Source organism: Zingiber officinale, chromosome 7B (assembly GCF_018446385.1).
Source record: "Zingiber officinale cultivar Zhangliang chromosome 7B, Zo_v1.1, whole genome shotgun sequence".
Lineage (NCBI taxonomy): Eukaryota > Viridiplantae > Streptophyta > Magnoliopsida > Zingiberales > Zingiberaceae > Zingiber > Zingiber officinale.
Genome location: NC_055999.1, coordinates 82,069,843 through 82,093,022, shown reverse-complemented (window position 1 = coordinate 82,093,022; position 23,180 = coordinate 82,069,843). Strand labels below are relative to the sequence as shown.

Genomic DNA, 23,180 nt, shown 5'->3' with positions numbered 1-23,180 from the left:
AATTTAGCGAAATAATTTATATGAATGAGTTCACAATTTTGATCATTAGCGAAGTAAATAATTTCTTTAACTACGCTACTATTTAAGTTTATCAAAGTATTTTATGTTGTATTACTCTATCATTATTCATTGTATCAAAGTAATTGATCATATTTTACTAAAATATAATTTTAATTGATAAAAGTGTATATCATAATATTTTACTACAATATAATATTTTTCACCATCAAAATTGAACAAATATATCACAAATATCTATCAAATATAACACAAAAGTATATTCATAAAAGACATGTTTAACTATAACCCAAAAGTTTTTGTATCCATAAATTTCTAAATACAATCCAAAATTTATATCACAACCTACACTTAGACACACATATAGAAGTAGATGAATTCACTCCATTCACTTTTGATTTCATCATACTGAGATTAATTGTAATACGGTTTATTTTTTTATACTGCAAACTGAAGCATTAATAAAAGTTTGAGGGTTAATGCAAAATGACTCAATATTTTATAAAAAAATATATTTTATAAAAAAGAAATTCATGTTCCTCTCCAATTATGGTTCTTCATCCAAGACTATCTCTTTCATATACCGCATTACACAATATTCACATTCAACACCATCATTTTGTTTTAGATTATCATAATGAAATTGAAAATATAATGCAATAAGTCACAATCCAGATAATAAGAATTATTAATTGATGTTTAAATACATAGTTACAATACATACCATCAATTGTTTAAAATCTGATCCTTTTGAAATACGCCTTGATGCATTGTATATCTTGACCCCACTACATTGTAAAAAATATAAAGTTATTTTTTCAACATCTAATGAATTGAATGCATTCACAATCAGCAGAATCTACTACCTACTTGGTCACAATAGATTTCCAAGCATGGTATCGATTCCTGTTACTCAAAGAGTCTAATAAATGTATCATATTCTTATCTTCATTAATTATAATTAGGATCCAATGGTACATACACAAATGAAAATATAACATTAATTAGTATATAGTAGGAATTGATTAATAATTAAAATATTACCTAGTATTGTATGGGATGAAGCAGATACTATCTCTGTTCAATACTCCCAACTGAGCAGCAATATGTTGTGACAATTTACTACCTTCTTTGCCCACACCACATGTAGGTATGTGACTTGGATCTACAAATGAGACATACTCAGCTCTATTTTCTTTCATCAAGTATTTGTAAAGGTAATTGCAAGGTAATGACAAAGTAATTATAAATCTAAATATACTAATAAATTAATAAATGTGTTATCATGACACATTTACAAATAATAAAGTATTGAAACCCCTTCCTACACTGATGCAGTATAGGGCAACTCGGATCGTATTTCACGAGGATTATAGTAGATGAATTCTAATATTAGGATCAAGTTATTTGAAATTGGGGTTTTGGATTTTAGATTTCTAATGCTAAGAATGAGGAAGGGAAATCAACGTAAACAAGAAATCACTAAACTACAAGCAAGAAGGAAATGATAGCAATGCACTAAACGAATTGTGAACATGTTAAACTACAACTGAGAATGAATTTATGAAAATGCAAAGTAAACATCTAACCTAATCTAAGCTAAGTGTATTTCAACCAAAAAACCATCATGATTAACACTCAACAAAACAAGACATTACCATAAAGAAATTGTGAGACATAAAGTGAACCAATGTAAGGAACATTTTATCGAGCATAATATGAGCGTGAATCAACTGAACCCAAGTGAATGCAATCCTAAATAGGAATTTCGTTCCAATTCAACCTACAATGAACAAGCAATCAACCGAACAAACAACCATTCAACAATGAAGAGTAAACAATGCATTGGAAATATCAAACCCAAGCTTGTGATCTTGACGAAGAAGAAATGGAGTTGCAGTTCGGACCTTGGAAGGTCTATTGGAACTAGATCTTGGATGAAGGCTGCTTTCCACCAAAGGGAAACCCCAAGGCTCAGTCTATCCAGATTTGATCGAGATGAAGGCTGCACTGCTTGCTATCCGGATTGGAGGTGACCTATCTGAGAAGCCGTGGAAGAACTGTGGATGGCTGATGAAAGAGGAATTGTGGGAAGATCCATTGGAGCTTCAAATCTAATATTAGTTGCTCAAATGGATAATGGAAAGTTGCTGATCGATGGAGGAGAGGCCCCCGATTGAGGAAGGGAAGCCCCACTCCTTTCCGGTGGATGGAGCAGATGGATTGCAGCTGATGCTTGCCAAAGAAGATGGAGAGAAGAAGATTAGGTAGGGAAGTCCCTTACCTTGATGGGTGAGGTGATTGGCGATGACCGAAGGGAGGGAAGCCCTTTCCTCAGTGTGCCGGTGATGATGATGGTGGCGTCCGATCGGAGATGAGGTTTGGGAAAAATAGGCAAGATGAAGACCGGCCGACGATGGTGAGGGTGGATATGGAGCCGTCGAGCGTTGGTGGTGAGGCAATGGTGGAGAAGGTGCGGCGTGGGCGTCGACGTCGGTGAGAAAACTCGAAGGAGAAAAACGTAATGCTTTCAGCGGACTTAGGTTGTAGCATAGATTCGGTGGAAAAACTAATAAACTGGTTTAAGTTATAGGATAAATTTTAACTCATTCAACTTATTATTTCTGCACTTGGACCTATAAATTTTATTTTATAACTTATTATTTCATGAATATTTATTATGGAGTAAAATACTATATGATCGACATATAAATTTTATTTTATAATTTATTACTTCATAAATATATATTATGGAGTAAAATGCTAGATGATAAAATTAGAAATGATACCCATATTTTTAAAGTTATGAAGTCTAAAATCATATTTACTATAATTTATTATCGAAATTAATTATTATATATTACTTTATAATTACTAATTAACAAAGTAAACAGTGACTAAGTTTATTGTCCATTTTCACATAGTGCTAGGAGGTCCGACAAGATCACTCCGATATCTAAGTTAGCATGGAAATTTAACAGAGACAAAATGGAGAAACGACGAGAAAAATGTCATAAAGTAGATGATCATATGAGATGATAGCATAATCCCTCTCCCCTGAATAGTCTCCTCTCCTTTTCTTATAAGGAAAAGCCCAAGAGATTCATCTTTATAGAGTCATTAAAGGAAAACGCCCAAGAGACTTACCCTTAAAGTGTCATTAAAGGTCATTAAAGAGACATTACTACATGTCTTTTAATGTTAGTAAATGTCACATGCAGGAAACTCAGAAGATTGACAACTCGGTGACTCGGCTAGTCGGAAGGTTGGTCGGTTCGAAAGTCAGGAAGATTGACAACTTGGTGGGTCGACAAATCAGATCAACTCGGAAGGCCGGAGATTGTTGATACATCACATGAAAGTTATGTTGACCAAGTCTTGATGAGTGTCACATGGTCCTTGTATTGATCGAACTTTGATCCTGCCACATGACTTCTTCTTTGTTGACCAGGTCAAGGACCCGATCCTTACTTACCTCCATATCAGTGAATAAATTATATTTTAAATTTACCTAATAATCTAATTTATTATTAATATAAATTTGTAAACTAGCAAGTTGAATACACTTTATTGTCTATTTGTAAACTATCATCAACCAAAGTAACTAAGTAAATGAGTTAAATTTATTTATTAAATTTTTTATCAAAATTGAACCGAGTTTGAACTTTTTACCGAGCTTAACTAGTAATAATGTTGTACTTATGAATTAGATCAAACTTTTATCTAACACATAAAATTTATATTTTTAAATATATTATAAACAATTTAAATTATAAAATTTATAAATTACTATATATTTTATCTATTTGAAAAAATAAATTTATAATTAAATTTTATATAATTAATTAAATAAATTTATTCATAAATTATTGATAAAATTTAGTTAGGCTTATTAATTGATACATATTTTATTATTATCTTCCAATTCATTTACTGTGCCCTCCAACCACTTCCATACAACTTATGCCACATACACAACTGTAAATAAGTCATGCTGAATTTTGAGGTGTTCAAATTTATTTAATAAGATAATTGAGTTAAGTCCTAAATTTAAAATGAACTAAACTTTTGAAATAATTATTCAAGTTTACCTTGATTTATTTTTTATGAGTTTGAGTTTATTTATATCTTAGCTTAAGTTTGGTTCATTTAAATGTTATTGAGCTCTCAATTTAAGCTTATCTTGAGCTTGGTTCATTTAGATGTTATCAAACTTTCAATTCAAGATTATTTAATTGTTTGAAACTTTTGATTGTTCGAACGTTAACGAGCTGAACATATATGTGTTCAAACTTATTTATTTAACTTAACAAGTTGTTCAAGTTTGTTTGTTTAATTAATTTTATGTATATTAAATGAAACTTTTTCACGAAACTTTTACCAAGCCGAATACTAAATTTATTCACGAACGCTTAATTTATTTATAACCCTAGCCACAAAAGAATTTTAATAAATCCCTGATTTTTGTTATTAATGAAATCATTTAAAATTAATTAATCAAGGAGTGGTTTCCAACTGTACAAGGGGTATTTAATTTAATATTTTAGCATCTTGAAATTTATAATTGTATTATTTATGCCTCACCGTTTGTAATACATGAGATCTATATCCCTGAATTATATTTAGCGTCAATCTTTATAATACTAATATATTATTCAATCAAAATACTCGTTTACAAAGCGTATTTTGTTTAATGTATATACTATTTGTTAAAGGCAATTGTTTCGAAAAGAAAAATAAGTTCGGAAAGTAATTTTGAGAGTATAATCTCAAATTAACCCTTAACACATCTTTAAATTAGATTGAGAAGATGAAGAAGTTTATTAAACCACTAATCGCTGATGCAGAATACAATACCAGGTACAATTTACCAGCAGAATTAAAATTGTAAAGAACAAATAAAAAATAAGGTGTTACAATATTGCAGATTGAACCACATTTTGATCCAATTCGATAAAAAAAAATGCATCCTGTTGTGGACAAGAAAAAGCAAGCTTTCAAGAAACAGATTGCGTGGAACATGGCACATTAAATCGTCATGACAGACTCGACTGACAATGAACTGAATTGTTATAGAGGATCAAAAAGTTCGGGTAGCGGTTCAAACCTGTGTTCAAACAGTGATCCTTGATCAGATTTATCATCCGTGCTTAGAAGCCAATTTGTATTCTTCAAGTCCTCTTTCATCAACATTGCATCATACCTATAGCTACCATAGAGATCTAGGTCATTCATTTGCTCCATGGTTGTGAGATTTTTCATATCTGGAGACTTGATGGAGTTTATGTTGTGCGATCTTGCTACATGGGAATCTACTGAGATAGCTCCATCATAGCTACCATTTTCAGTAAAGCTTTCGTCATTACTGACAGGAACGATGGCTTCTGATGAACGAACAATCCGGTTCTTCGGAACTGTAGAACGAATACTATGAGGAAAAATTGATGCACCACGAATACCTCCCAAGCTTTGTCGAATGTCCTACACCGGAAAGGGAAGTAGCTCTTAGTAGAGTAAATCTGTATAGCATATATGACCTACACCTTTGTTTACCTTATCAGTCTGGGTAATTAAGAAAAGTTTATGCTAGTGATATAAATGCTGAACGCATGAATATCATACCATATGCTTGATAGCCATGTCGAGTGACTTCTTTGATATTGTCCTTCCGAATCCAGTATTTTCTGTAGATAAAGCTGGTTTAGGACTCCGGCGAAGTCCAGCTTCGGCTGTCACAGGCTTGTGGTTCTCTGGTAAATTGTAGTGTCCATTGCTATGGAGTGGCTTGGGTGAATTTTCTGGGAACTTACTCCGAGAAACCACTGGTAAAGAAATCCTCCTGTTTGAACTTGAAGGAACAACTGGTTCAGATTTCAAATTTGATTGGACAGTAAGTGCCATTCCGTGCCGTGCCCTCCCAGCTGATAGAGGTCGTTCAGGCAACTTTGTCCTAAGGTTTGGTGGCACATCATTGGGAAAATCTGGGAGATCAATTGGCCGCACTGGAGCCCGTGGTCGTGGGTTAGGGGAGCTGGGACGAGAGGATGTTGGAGTCAATGGAGCTCGAGGTCGACTTGGTGAACTGGGACGAGAGGAAGATGCTGAATTTACTAGTGGCCGGGGCCGTGGACTTGGGGAGCTGGGACGGGAAGAAGTTGTTGAAGATGGAATGCGGCTAATACTAGATGGAAGCCTCCCAACAGAGGGGGAGCGCCCTGCTGCTGTTGGTGCTGATGGTGTTGCTCGAGAAATGGTTTGTCTAGTGGGTGTTGATGGTCGAGAACTTGACGAGGATATTACAGAAGTATTGATTGAGTTTGTATTATTAGAAGTTTGAGGCCTAGATGGAGTTGCAGGCCTAGAACTGTGTGATGGATCAGATTTAACAACTGGAGAGCCATAGGCGGATCTAGCTTTTACAGGAGTGGATGAACGTGTTGGCACAGAACGAGATGTTAGCACTGGCATCTTTCCTGAAGAAGGGGTAACTGGCCGTTTGACAGGGGTTGATGGTCTAGAGGTGACTGAGGCAGAGCTAGTGTTCAGGACTGAGGTACGATTGTGATTGGATAAATAGCTAGATGAGACAGAAGCTCGAGTGACAGAACTACTTCTGGCTGGTCGTATAGAATGGCTGTTCTCCGTTTGTGAAACAGATAGCTGCACAATAGATTGCAGAAAAGTATGGTGTTCAAAAATCTCCTCGAGAAAGCAGGTTGTGATTGACCAAAAAAAAAAAAACGAGCCAAGCAAGTAATAAGACAATATTGGAAACATAAAACACATGCTTAAAAGATTTCAAAAAAAAAAAGTTCCCAGCTTTAATATCTCAATTTTTACTATATATGAATCCTGTCTGTTTTTCTTCAAATTTCCAAGAAAGAAAAAAAGGGTCTAGTGGCCCTTAGCATAAGGGACTCCCAGGTTCAGGGTATGTAATGGTAATGTAACTGGAAACAGAACCAACAGAAAGATGCATAAGAATATAACAAGAAGCTGACAGATATTGATAGCTAGGAGTTAAACTAACTACAGTGAAGAGAAACAAAACGTTACAAGCATAAACCATAAACAAATTAAAGATTAGATGAAGAAACTGTATTTATGCAAAATAGAAGTTTACCACTCCCTTGTTTACCTTTGTGTTATTTACTATAGAGTTACCCCATTAATTATTAATTACTTGAGACACCCCTCACAGTCAAACGCAGCTGAGGTAATATCTGCTTTGGCTGATAGCTGATAATATTAGCCTCGTGATGATGTCTCAGGGTAGAAATTGTTGGTGCATTAAAGAGACACTTGCCCTCTACAAAAGAGGGGTCACTCTAAGGGTTAAAGTGACTTCGATATGAGTAATAAAGCCAATTCCATGAGAGCTCTAATGTCTTCTTCTCCCCATTCTATTGTTCTTTCATTATTCATTGCTCAAAATTGAAACGGTCTATGACAGGCATCAATGCACCAACGTGTTGACAACAGGAGTACACCAGTTGTGTTCTTTGGGGCAGAGAACTGGATCAAACCCACACGAGGGCCGGAACTTTGTCTTAGGCCTATGCATTTCGACTTGCCTTTGGGTTCCTTCCATGTCTCTAATTTGGACATGGAACCCAAAGGATACATGCAATTAATTTCTATGATGTAAGATGATGCCCTTATAGATGCATGCAATTAATACAGAGATGAAAAGAGATATTAATTCAATTCCCCTAATCAAGATGGGGAGGATGCATATGGTTAGTGACTGGCACTTCCCGGATTCTGAAGCCTCTCAAAAAGGTACTTGAGCTCTCTACAGTTAGTCACGATAAGATCCCTATTCTCTTTTATACTTGATCCAATATGCATGATACATTACTTTTTATATTTGATCTGATATGCATGATACATTACTTGATTCTAATGATTATGACTATTGTTTCACCTATGAGAGCAATTTATCAAAAATATCACTTAAAGATGCAAAGATATGCAAGCTGTCAATTCGTGGAAAAGGTATGTGTTTAAGTTTCATACAAAGGATTATTTAAAAATTCAAGAATATTTTCATTGTTATAAAAGGGTATAATTGTGTATGCACGTTACTATTTAGAACCCATGAAATTTATATTTTAGTATCCTTAAAAATGTGGTGGTGGTTGCATATGAAAATGATACACAAAAATGCAGGGGGCTTAGCTTACATAACATGCAACCATATATATTTAATGCCTTCTTATATGTTGTAACACTTAAATGCTCTGCCTCCATGCATGAAATAATAATGATAATAATTATTATTATTATTATAATAATCATCGCCTATATTTAAAGGCAAAATAGGACAAGAAATCCTAACTTAAACACAATATATATATGAAGGCTATATATACACACAAGAATAGCCTTAACAAAGCAATACTTGGTTAAACATGTTTAGATGTTCATTAAGGAGAATGAGATGTCCATAAAAGTAGTCTTCCTTCTATGGAGACCCTACCTGTGTGATAGGTGGGCCCTTGAAGGAGTTAAAAGCTTAATAACAAGTTGATTGGTTGGCTCAAAGAGTATTTCTATAAAATTTTAAAACTGCATGGAATTCCTTAAAAGAATTGTCACACCCATTCATAAGGTGATTTGGTTGTACTCCTATGTAAAGAAAAATAGGAAAAGCTTGGTAAAAAAACCTATAGAAGGAATCAGAAATGGTGGATCTATGAGATGTGACTCTGCAAACATTCGTTAAATTAGCTGCTCTCTCTTATATGAAGGTATCAGTAGAACAGTCATGAATAGGAGTTGGAGACTCCTATATATGCTCACAAAAAATCAAGATATGCTCACGACTGCCAACTCACACCCTAAATTCTTGTACTCTATGTATTCTAGTCGAAGTAAGGTCAAAAGGGGTTCAAGACCCATTTCACCTTGTTTTTCCGATGGAGGGTTTAGTATTTAGGTGATCAAGATTGCTCGTCAAAGCACCTTACTGACCACATAGTATAAATGTTAGGCGACACTTTAAATAATATAATTATTGATTTGAATTTTGAGTTTTATGGGTGACTGTAATGGTATAGTTTTTACGTTATCTTATATGGGCATAATATATAAAAGTAACAATATTATCTCAATTCATCTTAACCTGTGTTGTAGCATATCAGGAGATGTAAAGTGTTGGCATGATACTTATTGAGATATTGACACAACAACACAAGAGACATTATTTGTGCTAAGTAGTATCGAATTTTGATAATTTATCAAAACGAAACACTTCAACTGTGCAGCTTGACATGGTAGAAGATTCCAAATCATGTCAAATTGCATTATTGCAACATGTCTCAAGAACACCATATAGGCATTAATAGAGAACACTTGTCATACTTAGCATGCTTTAAGTGCAAAGTTTCCCAGCAACCATCAATCTAGAAAGTACTAAGCATAGATAACTTCACAGACAATTCGACTAAAAAGCTTCTCTTCAATAAGAATATAGACAACCCATTTGAAATATCAAACCGATGGCCTAGTCAAACTTGACTCATTCTATGCGTGATTTGGTTCATCCTACCATAATTTCCTAGAAGTTTCCAATAGTGACACTTTGTTCAAGTCCTAAACATTTACAATGAGTGGCAAATTTGTTCAAGCTCTCAATCACTCTCTGCCATCATACTATGTCTTCACATGCAACTAGTTGCATGCAAAGACTTCCTCTACTAAGAACTTGCAAGTTAAATAATCCTTTTTTCTTCTAGAACTTGCTAGAGGAGTTATTCCACTAGAAACTATTTCACTCCATCCTTGGCGAGCAACAAGAGTTATTTGCCAAAATTATCTGACTTAAAAAAAAAATTGATCAAATGAAATAAGAAGGTATTAAATTCACAAATTTGAACTGGAATGAAAATTTGCTCATGTTAAATTGTATTCAGAACATAGAGATGAGATAATCAATCACAAGGTTAAAATGTTGCAAGCCAAAAATAGAACATTTAATTCAACTATAGCAGTTATCTTTTAAAAAAAAATTGAAAAGAAATTTTAACTTGATATGAAATAAGGCTCACAACTTGTCTGATAAGTCTTAACAAAACAAACAATACTAACTGATGATCATATTCAATATGAGAAAAATATTTAATAAAATGAATAACAATTAAATAGGGATTGATAATTCAGGTGATGATATGATACTAATCACTAACCCTAGATGCTCTAGTAGTTGAAGCTGATCTAACAACAGTTCGCTTTGCTGCGGCAGCAGGCACTTGATTCTCGCTAGAAACCAGAGGAGCAGCTTGTGGAGTTCCAGGTGGAGTTAGAAGCCTGTTGACATTCAATTTGTGAAAGTTGTTTATTCATGATATAAGAGAAATAAAGTAGAAAGAAGTTAGAGAAATACAGTTTACGCTCAAACAATTCAGTCAAGCGGTGGTAAAGATAAAACGTAATGTTCCCATCACAAACAAATTACTATAATGCACAATTAGTGATAGTATGTGGTTTCAACTTTCATCTCAAACAAATTAATATTATTACATATAAGATACTAAATGGAGATCCTATGAAGAATTGGCAGCATTTTGGATGTTGGTAATCAAAGCAAAATTGCAACGGGTTGTTCTTCATGGAGTTGTGCATCTTCTTAAGTGCAGTATTTCTGTTTAACAGAGATGTCAGGGATTTTTGAATGATATTAGGGCCTTCTTAGTGGAAGAAAATGAAAATGTTGAAAGTCCACATCAAGAAAAGAAAAAAAAAAATCCTAAAACCATTTGCAAGGATATGAACGTTACTTTTACAAGTTAGTTGATGACAAGTGTTGAAGGGTTCCTGATTATTCTTTCCCTCAGCACAAAGAAGGTTTGGATTAGTCCAATTACATGAGTACTATCATGGCCCAGCTAATTATTAAACCACATTTTATGAACGGAATCTGTTAAAGGTGAGTTATTAGGTGTTAAAAATGTAGTAAGTTTACTCCCCAGATTGGCACTCTAGGTCTAGAGTTTTGTCATTAGGATTATACATTAGGTAATAGTATCCTCTTCCCAATTCACGTAGTAGCAGAACACTCCATTTAGGGTTAGGATTTTCCAAGGTGGCTGCTGCCACCTCCCCTAATCAAATTCGTCTTCTCCTAAGTGAATTATCATGTCCTCCTATCTGCCTTTTTCTCCTCATCATGTGCGCCAACCATATTGCTGCACAAATCAAATCTCTGCTCACGCCTTCTCACCTCAACAGGAGTGGTAAATATGTTTGAAGAAACTATTTGATTTCTTGTTCCCTCAAAGTAGCCTATCTAACTTCTTAGTGCATGAATAATCAGTAACACAAGTTAGATTCTGGAACAAATCAATCAAACCATCGGATTTTAGATGAACTTTAGTCAATTCCAATTGGAGTTCAGATTATCAAGTTTTTCCAACAAACTCCAAAAGATTTTGCTGGGTACCAATTTATTTGAAAAATACACATTAGGTTTGTGGATCCCATATCAAATTTATTGAACAAATGATCCTATAAACTATCCATCACACCTTAAAGGGGCCACAGATCAGATTTGTCATCAATATCCAGCTGATCTAAGTTACGTTGATATCAAATGAGTTATACAGATTTAATGGTGTCTAATCTTACCTAATTTATTTATCTCTGATCAAGGTCAATTGTAAGATTTGGAATACAAATTTCAGAAGTTCCCTGATAGAATCAGATGAGACAAAACATGAACCCCTTTTTTTTTTTTGACTAAAATGGCAGAAAATTTATCTGAAAAGGAGGATGCTTCCAAATAAAACAAATCCATTAGAGCAATCAAACATAATAGTCAGACAAAGAAAGCACGTACAAGAGTCATTCCTTCATTATTCTTTTCCTGCCTTCCAAAATGCAGAAAGAATCATTAATCAACTAATGCACGTCCGCATATGAAATTATAATTAATGGGCTTCTTTCTAAATATGTAAATCATCCACATCGCCTAACAGCAGGCAACAAGTATAACAACGACCTAGGCCAGTCATTTAACGAAAGAAGCTGCAACTTTCATCATCAATGATCAGAAATTTTCACGAAAGCTGCCATAGTGCCATGAAACTACAATAGACATAAATTGCAACAGTACCAATCGTAATCGTGCTTCCCGAGCTCCGCATCCAGAAGATCATCCATGCCGCTCCTCCCTAACCTAGCTTGCGCAACCGACTTGCTAAATTCTACAAGCGAACCAGCAGAAGGAAAAAAAAGAGAGAGGAGGAAAAGAATGACCAGTTGTAGCAGAATAGCAAAAGGGGAAGCAACAACTAGAAATAAAGTGAAAATAGATACCTTCGAGGTTATCAGATCCAGGTCCAGATCCGAGCGGAGGACCAGTGAAGCGGGTGGCTGAGAAGAGATCCAGCTCCAGGCTATCGCCCTCCGCCGCAAGCCGTCCTCCGACTGCGAGGCCCGGCCCTCGCCTCAGAAGCAGCGACGACGGGAAATCCTTGTAGACTCGGCTCATTCTGCTAGTGTCATCAAGAGGACGTTTGAGATCGGATCCAAAAGAGGCGGAGGAGGAGGAAAGAACACGCCATTTGATTACAAAAAATTAAGCTTGCTCGGGTTCATATTATATGCACGCTTACAGGTCGATCCAGTCTATGTATTATTCTGTGGATTTCATCTGAAACTCCAAATTAATTATCGTTTTGAGCAGAAGAAACAGTTAGAAAAAAAGATTTTCTTAACATAAAAATGTATTAAAAAAATGGCAAAAGGAGAAAAATAAAATAAGTTAAAAAAGTTGAAGCCAAAGGCTTGAAATTGAAGCCGAAGGATAAGAAAAATGAAGGGCGAAAATAGAAAGAATGACTTTTTTTTCTCAAATTATAAAAATCTCCTTGTCCAACATTGTTATAACATTTTTGGCCAAAACTATATTTATGAGAGTGGTTAAAATTACTCTTAATAATTTTGATCAATTATATTATAAATAATTATGCCAAAAATGTTCAAATAGTAAAGTTGAAATATATTTCGTCATAGCCATTATAATAACACTGACCGACAGTATTTTTAAATACAAAGTACCTTTTAAATTAATTTTTAAATGATAACAAAAAACAAGATGGGTTTGTTTTTCTGCCCGGGCACGGCAGCTCGACGGACTGCAGATCTGCTGTTCCTTCCCCATCACGCTCTAGGAAGAGTGATGATGATCAACTGACGTCCACAATCAAATGGAGAATTGCAGCATAATTTGTCTTTTCTCCCTGAATTCTTCTAATTGCATTCGAAGCCCATGAGATTTCAACTTTTCCATCTGACTTCAAGATTTCCAAATTATTTACGGCAATTGAACAAAGAATATGGAATTTTCAAAAGACACCACTGGTATTACATTTCAAATATCAACATCACTGTCGTGTTGTATTTTAAAAATTAAAATCACTTTGGTATTGCATAAACCGTAAAATCAATAATACTGTAGTGTTGTATTTAAAAAAAAGAGTTATGATATTCATCTAGAAAATTCATCTAGATAGATATATAAATGATGGGACCTATCATTTCACTTTTTGTGGATCCCATCATTTATTTATGTGTCTATCTAGATGAATTTTTTAAATAAAATTTCTAGATAAATATTATTTCTCTAAAAAAAAATTCATTGTGAAATAGTGTTATTCTTTGAAAGTTAACATTGCAATGGTTGGTGGAAGAGATAAAATGAAAAATAAATAGGCTTTAAAAACATTTAAAAATTAAGTGCATCTTTTAAATTTTTTTAAAATTTTAAGTGTCGTTAATTATTTATTGTTGCCATGAAATTTCAAAAAAAAATCATTTATTTCGAATAGTGCAGTGCCATTGGCAGCAGGACAGATTAATTATTGGAAGATAGCAAATCACGCACAAGTCTCTTCTATTTACATTTTTTTCTGAAAAGTATCTTTCTGAAAGTAACACTTCACCAAATAAGCCATTGGCGAGTGAGCACTCTTAATATATTAATTTCCCCAATTGCAAGGAGGAAGTGAAATGATTGCATTGTGATCATAAAATAGGACAATTACTTTGATCAGCTCTTCAAGATTTTTAAAATCCAATATTAAGCATTAGGATTAGGTTGGTGATTATGATGATTTCTTTTTTAGTGTTCGTTGAGATACTTCTTGACAATAGTTCCTATTAAGTCACAATCATCCCTGTCACATCTGCATGATACACTTCATTGAGATACTCTTTTTTGTGTTGTATTCTATTCTAATCATCAGACTTAAACACTGTTAATTCAGTTTTTAACTCATAATACCATTAGTGATTATGTACAAAAAGATGATGCTTATATACTAAAATAAACGTCTGTGTTTGTTTATCACACTATATGGCTTTAATAAGAGGATATGTTTACTTAAAACTCGGTCTCGCGCTAGAATTGTAAGGTATAGACAATCCACATCTTCTAAGGATAGTTTGCAGGTGGTCATAATGTTTAACTACATTAGCAGATGCAACAGTTGCTCTAATGCCCTTACTAATCCTCAAAAAAGCAATCTTACTGACAATCAAGAACTACAAATTACACTGAAGCAGCTTGATTACGTACCCCAATTGTCGAGCAGCAACATCTGAAGAGCCAAAGTTGTTCTATATATGAACATTCAGCCATATGAGTCTTTGCTGGTTTTCTTCTAGAGATTCTTCTGGTGATTCTGCTCCTTCAACATCTCCAGCAATCTTTTCCTTCGCTCCCAATGGCTTTTACAATGTAAATCTGCAATCAAATAACATTGGTGGATAATAAAAAGTGGGTGATACTCCATCATCTATCTATTTGAATTTAAGAGAAGTCATGCATAAACTACAATGAAACAATTGGAAGTACTCGTGTCAAGATTGAGAATACCTTAAATCTAGCAGATTTCCTCAATTCAAATGCCGGCATCCCCATCTTCCAAACTGTGATCCATAGCAAAGCCTCTCCAGCCATCAGTAAGGTCAGTTCGGTTTCCTATATAGAGGCATCTTTTCCAATCTCATTTTCCTGCACTATTAAATATATTTCTTACACAAGGTAAATATAATATTTTCCCGTATAAAAAACAATACTGTGAAGAAGATTGGGAATGACAATTCCCAAATAAAATTGAAACAACTGTTTTTTGTTCCCTAAACAAACACAATATAGTTTAATCACTCAGATTAGAATTTCAAAATATAATTACCAATTAAAACCAAAACTAAAATTTCATCACCAGTAGTCTTTACAGGAGCAAATTCCATCAGCAAAATGATGGTACCTGTTATTCCTCTAGAAGACCTTTGAAACAAACTTAAAAAAGGTATTGACAGTCCACACACATTCTCAAGTTCTTCACTATCCTTAAATCCGATCCATGTCAAGTTCTTACCAGTCCAAATGCAAGCGCAAGCTTCTCACTGTGATGCATCACAGACATCTCCCTCCCTTCCTCCTCCTAATCATAAGAAACCATGTCCGTGTCCACGCGATAACCAGCCAACTTCAATTCCCTCGTCATCTTAACCAGCATTGCAAAGATATCACCCAACTCATCCCTTTGAAACACATCAGTAACTAGAAATTCATGCACAACACCATCAATCTCGATTGAACTACATCCAGGATCCTTCTTAATCCCTCTTTGCCTCATCATCTGTCTCACTTTTCCTATAGCAGTCCACCTTTGATCACGAGCTAAAAGATTCACCAGCAAGACATAGTTCTCTCCACTACAAGGCTCCAACTCGAGTAATTTTCTTATTGCAAGCCCACCCAGCTCCAAATCTCCATGGATCTTACAAGCAGTAGCTAGTGCCCTCCATATTGCAGCATCTGGCTTCATTGGCATAGTTTGAATGAGACCATAAGCTTCCTTCAATAAACCAGCTCTCCCAAGAAGATCAACCATGCAACCGTAATGCTTAATCCTAGGCTGCAATCCAAAATCCTTCTCCATGCTGATGAAGAACTTTCTTCCATGGTCGACAAATCCATGATGGCAACATGCACATAAAACAGCTAAGAAAGTAATTCCATTAGGTTTGATGTTCTCGGCAATCATTTCATTAAAGACCCCCAGAGCGGCTTCTCCTCCACCATTCATGGCGTATCCTGACATCAAAGTGTTCCAAGTGAAATCATTTCTCACTCTCATTGCCCGGAAAACCTTCACTGCTTCATCAACCACCCCGCACTTCATGAACATGTCAATTAGCGCAGTCCCCACAAACACATTAACTGTCAACCTGTGGTTTTTGATGTAATTGTGAATCCAGATGCCCTGTCTCAAAGCTCCAAGATGGGAACAAGCAGTCAAGGCACACACCATTGTCACCTCACCGAGCTCAGACCCAGACCTAATCATCCTGGAAAACAGCTCGTGTGCTTCTCTGAACCGCCTATTATTGACATATCCAGTAATCATCGCATTCCAAGTAACTGAGTTTCTGTGGGGCATTTCGTCGAACATACGTTCTGCATCACGGACGTGGCCAAATGAGCAGTACATCGACACAAGAGCAGTGTTGACAAAGACATCTGAGTCACAGCCAATCTTAGTAACGCATCCATGGAGGGAGAGGCCAAATCCCAGGAGGTGTAACTGCACGGCGGACTTGATCAGAGGAGGGAACGTGAAGAGGTCGGGGAAGACGGAAGCTTTGAGCATGGCGACGAAGAGAAGAACAGAGCGGTGGTGGTCGTTGGATCGGATGTAGGATTTGATGAGGCAATTACAGGAGTCAGTGTCGATGAGGTGCCGGATTTGGGCGAAGGCGAGGGGGAGGAGACGGAACCCATGGGATGAGAGGGAGACGTCAACGAGTTCTTGGAGTGTGGCGGCGGCGACGAAGGGTCCGCTGGTGGTGGAAGCGAGCAAGTGGGAGAGGGTTTGTTGGAGGATGGCGGCGGTTGTGGTGGCGCTGCTGCTGGGTTGAGGCGGAGCGTGAGAAGCATGGAGGAAATGGCGGCGGCAGACATTTCTGGAAAGGCTATCGAAGAGTTTTGGAGGGAAGAGAAGTGAAGATTTAGGCATGAAGGTTGACTTCGGTGTTCGTTTGGGTTGATTGATTAATATTGTATAATTGCTAAATATTTTTTTTAAAAAAACATTATTTTTTCCTTATTTTAGCATGGCGCACTTGCTGTGGAGAAATAGGCAAATTGACTACGGAGCCCACCTGTTCGACCAATAGATGGGGGCGGTAAAGTCGCACGAGCCGAGAAGGTAGCATTTGCGACTTTGGGGGCGATTTATTTCTCCGACGAAAAACCGACCGACCGACCGACCGACCGACGGCGTCGTCGCCTCCCGATCCAACGCTTTTCGCCGGAGGCAATCCTCTTCCCCCGTTGCACAGTCAAACCCACCAGCAAATCTGCCCTCGGGCCTGCTGATTTGAAGATTCTGCGATCTTCTCTTCGCGGCGGCTGCTCGATTCGTCGGTAGTATTTTCACCTTTCCTTCGGGGCTACCGATTGCTGTTTTGTTCGATTCGTCAGTACAGTAGACTCTTCGAAAGTTTACAAGCAAGTTGGATGATAGTGTGATTGATTTCTTACTTGATTTTAGTTATCGTTATGACATCTTTTTACAGCTAGAATTGGTTTGCGTGATCCCTCTTTTAGCAGGAGATTTGATCTGTGTGTTAGCGAGATTTTAAATTTTTGCTATGATTTGTTGTATTGCAAATACTGTAGGGTAGTTGGCGTAATCGTCACCATTATCGAGCCATGTTGACTATTTGGGGTCGAACATAGGATCCTCATTCCTTGATCACCATTACATGGAAATTAATCCAAAAGATTTTTCTCCTGTGACACAGAGGAATTGGTGGTTAATATTCTAGAAATATGTAAATTGATGTAATCCTAAAGCCACGAGATTAATCATCATGCAGTTAATAGTTTTTGTTATTGTTCTAATTGCAATTATGTATCCTTTCAAAGTTTTACTAGTGAGGACAGGTTTGCTGAAATGTTTTCCTTGACTACGAAATAACCGTATCATTTACTACCAATATGAACATTGTTGTTAACCTTTTGTCAGTACTATTTCTGTGGTAGGAACTGTCTCTGCTGTATGAACATTGTTGTTAACCTTTTGTCAGTACAATATGAACATTGTTGTCCTATTTTTGTCAGTTCAGTATGAATATCGTTGTTAACCTTTGTTGTGGTAGGATCTGTCTTTGTTATGGGCTTTCTCTATCAAATTAGAAGTATGATCGGGGGTAGGGAGTGAGTTGGCAAATTGATATGACCTAATATATTTGTTTAAAGCTTTTAGAGAAGGCTGAAAAGGAACTTAGTAACAATATAGTTGTGTATTTATGTGTAGTTGAGCAAAGGAATTTTAGGGAATTAAATAGAGGCTTTTATCTACAGAACAATAGTGGTCCTAAGATTATGTTTTAGCCTTGGCTAGATATGTAAAAACAAAACAAAATCTTCAATCCTTTTAAATTCAGTTTTGTATGACTCCCCTTCAATGGTACTAATCATGGCTTATGAGCGACTAGATTTTAAAAGATAAAATGAAATTTTAAAATATTATCTTGTTATGTACTATATTGAATAAATGTATCTATTAATGGATAAAAGAAGCTCCAAGTCTATACTAGCTATGGGTAGCTATTGTGATGCTTACTAATATATTATGACTTGCTGACACTGAGTGACACTAACTTTCTAATTTAGCTATTGAAGCTAATCCTTAATGATAAATTGAAGAGTAGATGACCCTGTTGACTAGTTGAGTTAAGAAGTGTTTAATTTTAGGGATTATGGAGAAGCTAGTGAGCGTCAATTAGGAATCCTAATTGATGGAGCAAGTACCCTTTTACCTTATTTATTCTTTATCTTTTTGAGTGTTTTCATTAAGCTTTGTAACTCTTATGCTATTTCCTTTGATTATAAGCATCATATTAGATATAATTTATTTTATATCTAATTGCCTTATGCTTTATTATAACACATGTTATATATTTAGCTTGCTTAAACTCATTGTCATGTTTATGATATAACTTTCTTTTGCCATTATTTGCTACTAGTATTATTGATTCAGATACATCTTGTGTGTTAACTAGAGCTAAAAAGGATAAATACTACTTGTTTATTGATCTCTCTTTTGCTTTTAATAGTATGTCACACTCTATTGATAATTAGTGTGCAGGTTGTTCAACAGGGAATTTGTTCCCATTATGTGCATATAGGGAGCATCTCTCTCCTTCAAATAGTAAGAAGAAAACCGAAAGGCCACATGCTAAATCTTGCTATAAAAATATTTTTTTTAAAAAAAATACTATACTAATTCATGATGCTATCAGATTAAAAGATTCTCATATGCTTACTTTGCTAGTTTTTTTCATGCATGCCCGTTTATTTTTCATCTTCTTATTACACATGGCATAGTGTGCATTCCTATTAGCTATTTTCTATTTTCTATTTTCTGACATCCTCTGTTGTCTTTCCTCTAGATTTACCTAAGACAAGCTTTGGTGTATCTAACCAAAACATTAGGTTTCTCTCTGCTGGGGTTTTGGGAGATTATTTGCTCCTTGATGAGAGTTTGTCACTTGCTTATATTGTCTACTTTAGATATCTATGATTTTTTAGTTTATGGATTCTCTGTACTTTTAGATATATTCATTGTTAAATTGTGTTTATTTTACTTGTTTCTGCATATTTAATAATCAATACTTAGTTTTGAGTCATATCGTGTGAATGCATCCTATGGTATTTTATCAAATGGATCAACATTTGACATAGAGGATGTCAATAGATTTTGATGATGGCAAGAGGATTCCACCAACCACATAAGAGTTGGGAGCCATTTGGGTCATGACATTCTGATATTCAGCAGATGAATATTAAGTGTATTAGTTAGACGCGAATCAATTAAAGTGAAAATGTGAGAGGTAAAGGAAGACCAAAGGGAGTCAAAATGAAGGGACAGAAATTATGGAGAGAAGGGACCTATGGTGGGATTCGTTGGCCTTTTCTATTAAAATGGATGATAAGACCAATACCCTTTCTTTATTAGTAATTGCTCATCGTTGAACAACGAACCACCACCATCCATGATTAACTATTTTTTAGGCCATCACCGACTGCCATAGATTGTCAACGGACCATCCAACCCTTAGATTTGTTCATTGAACCAATTTACTCCACTAGATCTCATAGTCGAACCATTATAAGCAAGTGGATGTCGGAATATCAAACCATTTCAGTCATGGTTGGACCATGGCTAGGCCACCACTGGGTGGTGGATCATGGTGAGTTGTTGGACCATAGCAGAACATCAGCCAATGTTATTGCCTTTCCAAACTGACTAGAGAAGAAGAGAGTGAAGAAGGGTAGAGATGAAATTTTTTAATTCCTCTTTCTCTCCTATTCTAAATAGACACTTTTTTTTTATTACTTTTGCCCCCTCCCTTTCTCTCCCCCTCTCCCTCCTTTTCTCCGTCTCCTTTCTACCAACCTGTTTATTTAATGTATATATTCTTTGGATAATTGAATTAAGTTGGAATATTCTCTTATAATGGCGAAAGGTATAACTATGGAACATAAGCAATAAGAATTTTACAAGAATTGGTATTCCAAATTCACTTTATAGCCGAACATATAATAATTATTCTATGAAAATTCTTAAGAAATACAATAATATTCTTGCAAACCAAATCAATCATTAGAACCAAATGCACCATTAGAAAAGAAGAGTTGTAGTGATGTTGAAATTGTAATTACATTGGTGAATTATAGTTAGCTTCTTCTGTATATTTATGGTATTGTGCACATTAATACGGGATTTACCTTTTCGGAGGGAAAGAAAACAAAGGAAATGAGCTATTACAATTTGTTTTTTTTTTCAATAATGTCTATGCGTAAATAAAAGATTGGTCAAGGAGACAAACATTGAAATCTGCAACAAGCACTGAGATTTGTATTTTTCTATTGATTTCAATTCCTTCCATCATTATAAACACTAAACACAAACCTATCTTTATTATCATTTTATTTCTTTTTATTCAAAATAGCCACATATTACATGATATGTGTGAATTTGGAATTTAGAGAGCCCAATATGATACACTCAAAATTTGTAAGGATAGATGTGTAAACTATAGTTTGTTATCTTTAACAATTTGCAGGTAGTGTCTGGACTTCACCACTCGGGGCTCAGCAACATTTGAATGAGAAGCTTTTGGCATTGATCTGGAGCTATTCGTACTTTTACCCTTTTGCCTGTTTGTGCTATACAGAGCTGATGCATAATGGCTAAAACTTCACTGTCAAGCGAAGTTTTGAAGGCAGTCTTTCCACTGCTCGATGGTGAAGATCTAGTTTCGTGCAAGCTGGTATGTCGTCAATGGAGAGACATCGCTGGAGATGACTACTTTTGGAAGTGCATCTGTGCCAAGAGATGGCCTTCCATTTGCAAAAGGCCTCCACCAGCCATAAGTTACCACAAGCTATTTGTGACATTTGGCCGATCCCAACCTCCTCAACCCCTTCCTCAGTCGAGGCTTTCCTTTCATGACTTGGAATTCTTCATTGACCTTTGGTCTGAAGAGACACTGATATTTTCTGAAGCTGTCTCAGGTACGGTGCTTCAGACAGGTATAAGAAACCCGCCTTCAGGGATACCTGATCCACTCAAAGAACACTTGGAAAGTGATGATTACAAGATGGTGATGCAGGTTGAGCCAAATTTTTCTTTTTCATTGGAGCAAACTATCAGTGTGTCGGTCCTTGTTGGTCGCAAAGATACCAACCAAATGGCACGAGTCGTAAACCAATCCGTGTTTGGATATATTGATGGCGATGCATCAAGGGCACTGGCTTATGACTACCTCAACTTTGCACCAGGATATCCATTCATATCGGGAATAAGGGCTTGGATTTCCTTGCTGTTTATGGCTAACAACAACCATAGTATTACGGGTGTATTTGGCATTGAGATAGACTTCTGTGACGCTGCAAGCTCTGAGAACGAAGTCCTCTGGCTCTTGGACATACTTGATTGGAAGTAGATCCGAGTTAGATTCATTTTAACTGTAAATGACCAGAAGGATTAACTACATTGTTGAAATGTCTGACGAAGTATTCGTAATATTAATAAGTTTGGTTTGTAACTTTAAGATAATGATGATTCACGGGTAAGTGATTTCTCCTTGTATTGGTTGATATATTATGGGAAAGCTGTAGCCTTTTCAATGTAATGAAAAGGGACAACAATGTTCTACTCATATTGATGCTCGTCATTTGGAAAACTAGGGGAATTTGATTGTTTTTTATTTGGCTAAATGTGGGGCAAATTGGGTGAGATGTGATTAAACTAAGGTTTGGACCACAAGAACATATGGTTTTGATTAAATTTTGATGTTATAATATATTTATTTTAGGTAGTGGACTTAACAAAGTACAAATTTGTTTTTATAAAAAAATGTAAAAAAGTATTAAATAGATCCTTATTGATTTAGTTATGTTTACATAAAAAATAAAAAATAAAAAATAGTGGTCACCGGACACTTACCTTTTGATACATTCAATTTTTAAGCATATTTTAGAACAATTCCCCCTAATAAGTATTTTTATTACCCAAAATATTTAAATAATTATGTAGTTGGTAATTAAGATTAATGGTTGCCAGTGGCAGATCTAGGAGGAGCGGAGTGTACTTGAACACCCTTTATTTCTAGAAAATTTCATTAGTATAGGAGCAACGAAAAAAAAGATAAACTTCAACTTCTTTTTATGAATATCTTCTTTTTTTTTATCTGGATCCTTCTTTTTTTATCTAGATCCACCACTTAAAGTTGCTATAGATAAATATCACGTATTTTATACCTGTGATTTATTTTTTTAAATTAATAAATAATTATCCTTCCCAACCATTTATCTTAAATGTCGCAAGCTTAATTTTATTATTTTAGTATGACTTATCCGAGCGACACTTAAATATCTTTTTTTTTTTTTAAGTTGCTAAACAAATTTAACTGGCAAAAGACTCGCATAATAAAAGTTAAGATAGATTGAGAGGATTTGAAAAAAAAAAAAAATAACTCTGTTTTTAGAATAATTTGAGAGATGCATTTATAGTCATTATACTTCTTGATAATGGTTGAGATCAATTTAAACGAATATTATAAATTAAAAAATT

At 35.3% G+C, this 23,180-nt stretch overlaps 3 protein-coding genes and 1 long non-coding RNA gene across 5 annotated transcripts; 1 reads left to right on the top strand and 3 right to left on the bottom strand.

The window, feature by feature from the left end:
* Positions 1 to 635: 635 nt before the first annotated feature.
* Positions 636 to 2,590, bottom strand: LOC122003867. 2 transcript variants are annotated; one of them, XR_006118131.1, is made up of 4 exons: positions 1,926 to 2,590; positions 1,063 to 1,183; positions 889 to 964; positions 636 to 806 (listed from the first exon to the last, which is right to left on the bottom strand). It is a non-coding gene; the product is annotated as an uncharacterized LOC122003867 (long non-coding RNA). The 2 variants fall into 2 exon arrangements; XR_006118130.1 differs by lacking the exon at positions 889 to 964.
* A 2,225-nt stretch (positions 2,591 to 4,815) lies between these two features.
* LOC122006132 (flocculation protein FLO11-like) lies at positions 4,816 to 12,655 on the bottom strand. Its single transcript, XM_042561497.1, has 5 exons — positions 12,337 to 12,655; positions 12,134 to 12,224; positions 10,209 to 10,329; positions 5,641 to 6,678; positions 4,816 to 5,499 (listed from the first exon to the last, which is right to left on the bottom strand). Exons 1-5 carry the CDS (start codon positions 12,509 to 12,511, stop codon positions 5,089 to 5,091), a joined length of 1,836 nt encoding a protein of 611 aa, XP_042417431.1. The 5' UTR covers positions 12,512 to 12,655; the 3' UTR covers positions 4,816 to 5,088.
* Positions 12,656 to 13,690: 1,035 nt separating this feature from the next.
* LOC122006129 (putative pentatricopeptide repeat-containing protein At5g40405) lies at positions 13,691 to 17,087 on the bottom strand. The gene is made up of 3 exons (XM_042561494.1): positions 15,405 to 17,087; positions 14,900 to 15,037; positions 13,691 to 14,767 (listed from the first exon to the last, which is right to left on the bottom strand). Exon 1 carries the CDS (start codon positions 17,046 to 17,048, stop codon positions 15,471 to 15,473), a length of 1,578 nt encoding a protein of 525 aa, XP_042417428.1. The 5' UTR covers positions 17,049 to 17,087; the 3' UTR covers positions 13,691 to 14,767; positions 14,900 to 15,037; positions 15,405 to 15,470.
* Positions 17,088 to 17,169: 82 nt separating this feature from the next.
* LOC122006130 (F-box protein At5g39250-like) lies at positions 17,170 to 22,290 on the top strand. Its single transcript, XM_042561495.1, has 2 exons — positions 17,170 to 17,458; positions 21,169 to 22,290. The coding sequence occupies exon 2, from the start codon at positions 21,292 to 21,294 to the stop codon at positions 22,048 to 22,050; it is 759 nt and encodes a 252-aa protein (XP_042417429.1). The 5' UTR covers positions 17,170 to 17,458; positions 21,169 to 21,291; the 3' UTR covers positions 22,051 to 22,290.
* Positions 22,291 to 23,180: the final 890 nt, after the last annotated feature.

Excerpts from the sequence above, each read along its gene's own strand:
- LOC122006132 (XM_042561497.1), bottom strand. The coding sequence starts at position 12,511 with ATGAGCCGAGTCTACAAGGATTTCCCGTCGTCGCTGCTTCTGAGGCGA. Across the intron at positions 10,330-12,133 it reads GGGAAGCACGATTACGATTG|GCTTCTAACTCCACCTGGAA; the intron begins GTACTGTTGCAA and ends GAATGTCAACAG. Across the intron at positions 6,679-10,208 it reads CAACTACTAGAGCATCTAGG|CTATCTGTTTCACAAACGGA; the intron begins GTTAGTGATTAG and ends TCTATTGTGCAG.
- LOC122006129 (XM_042561494.1), bottom strand. The coding sequence starts at position 17,048 with ATGCCTAAATCTTCACTTCTCTTCCCTCCAAAACTCTTCGATAGCCTT.
- LOC122006130 (XM_042561495.1), top strand. The coding sequence starts at position 21,292 with ATGGCTAAAACTTCACTGTCAAGCGAAGTTTTGAAGGCAGTCTTTCCA.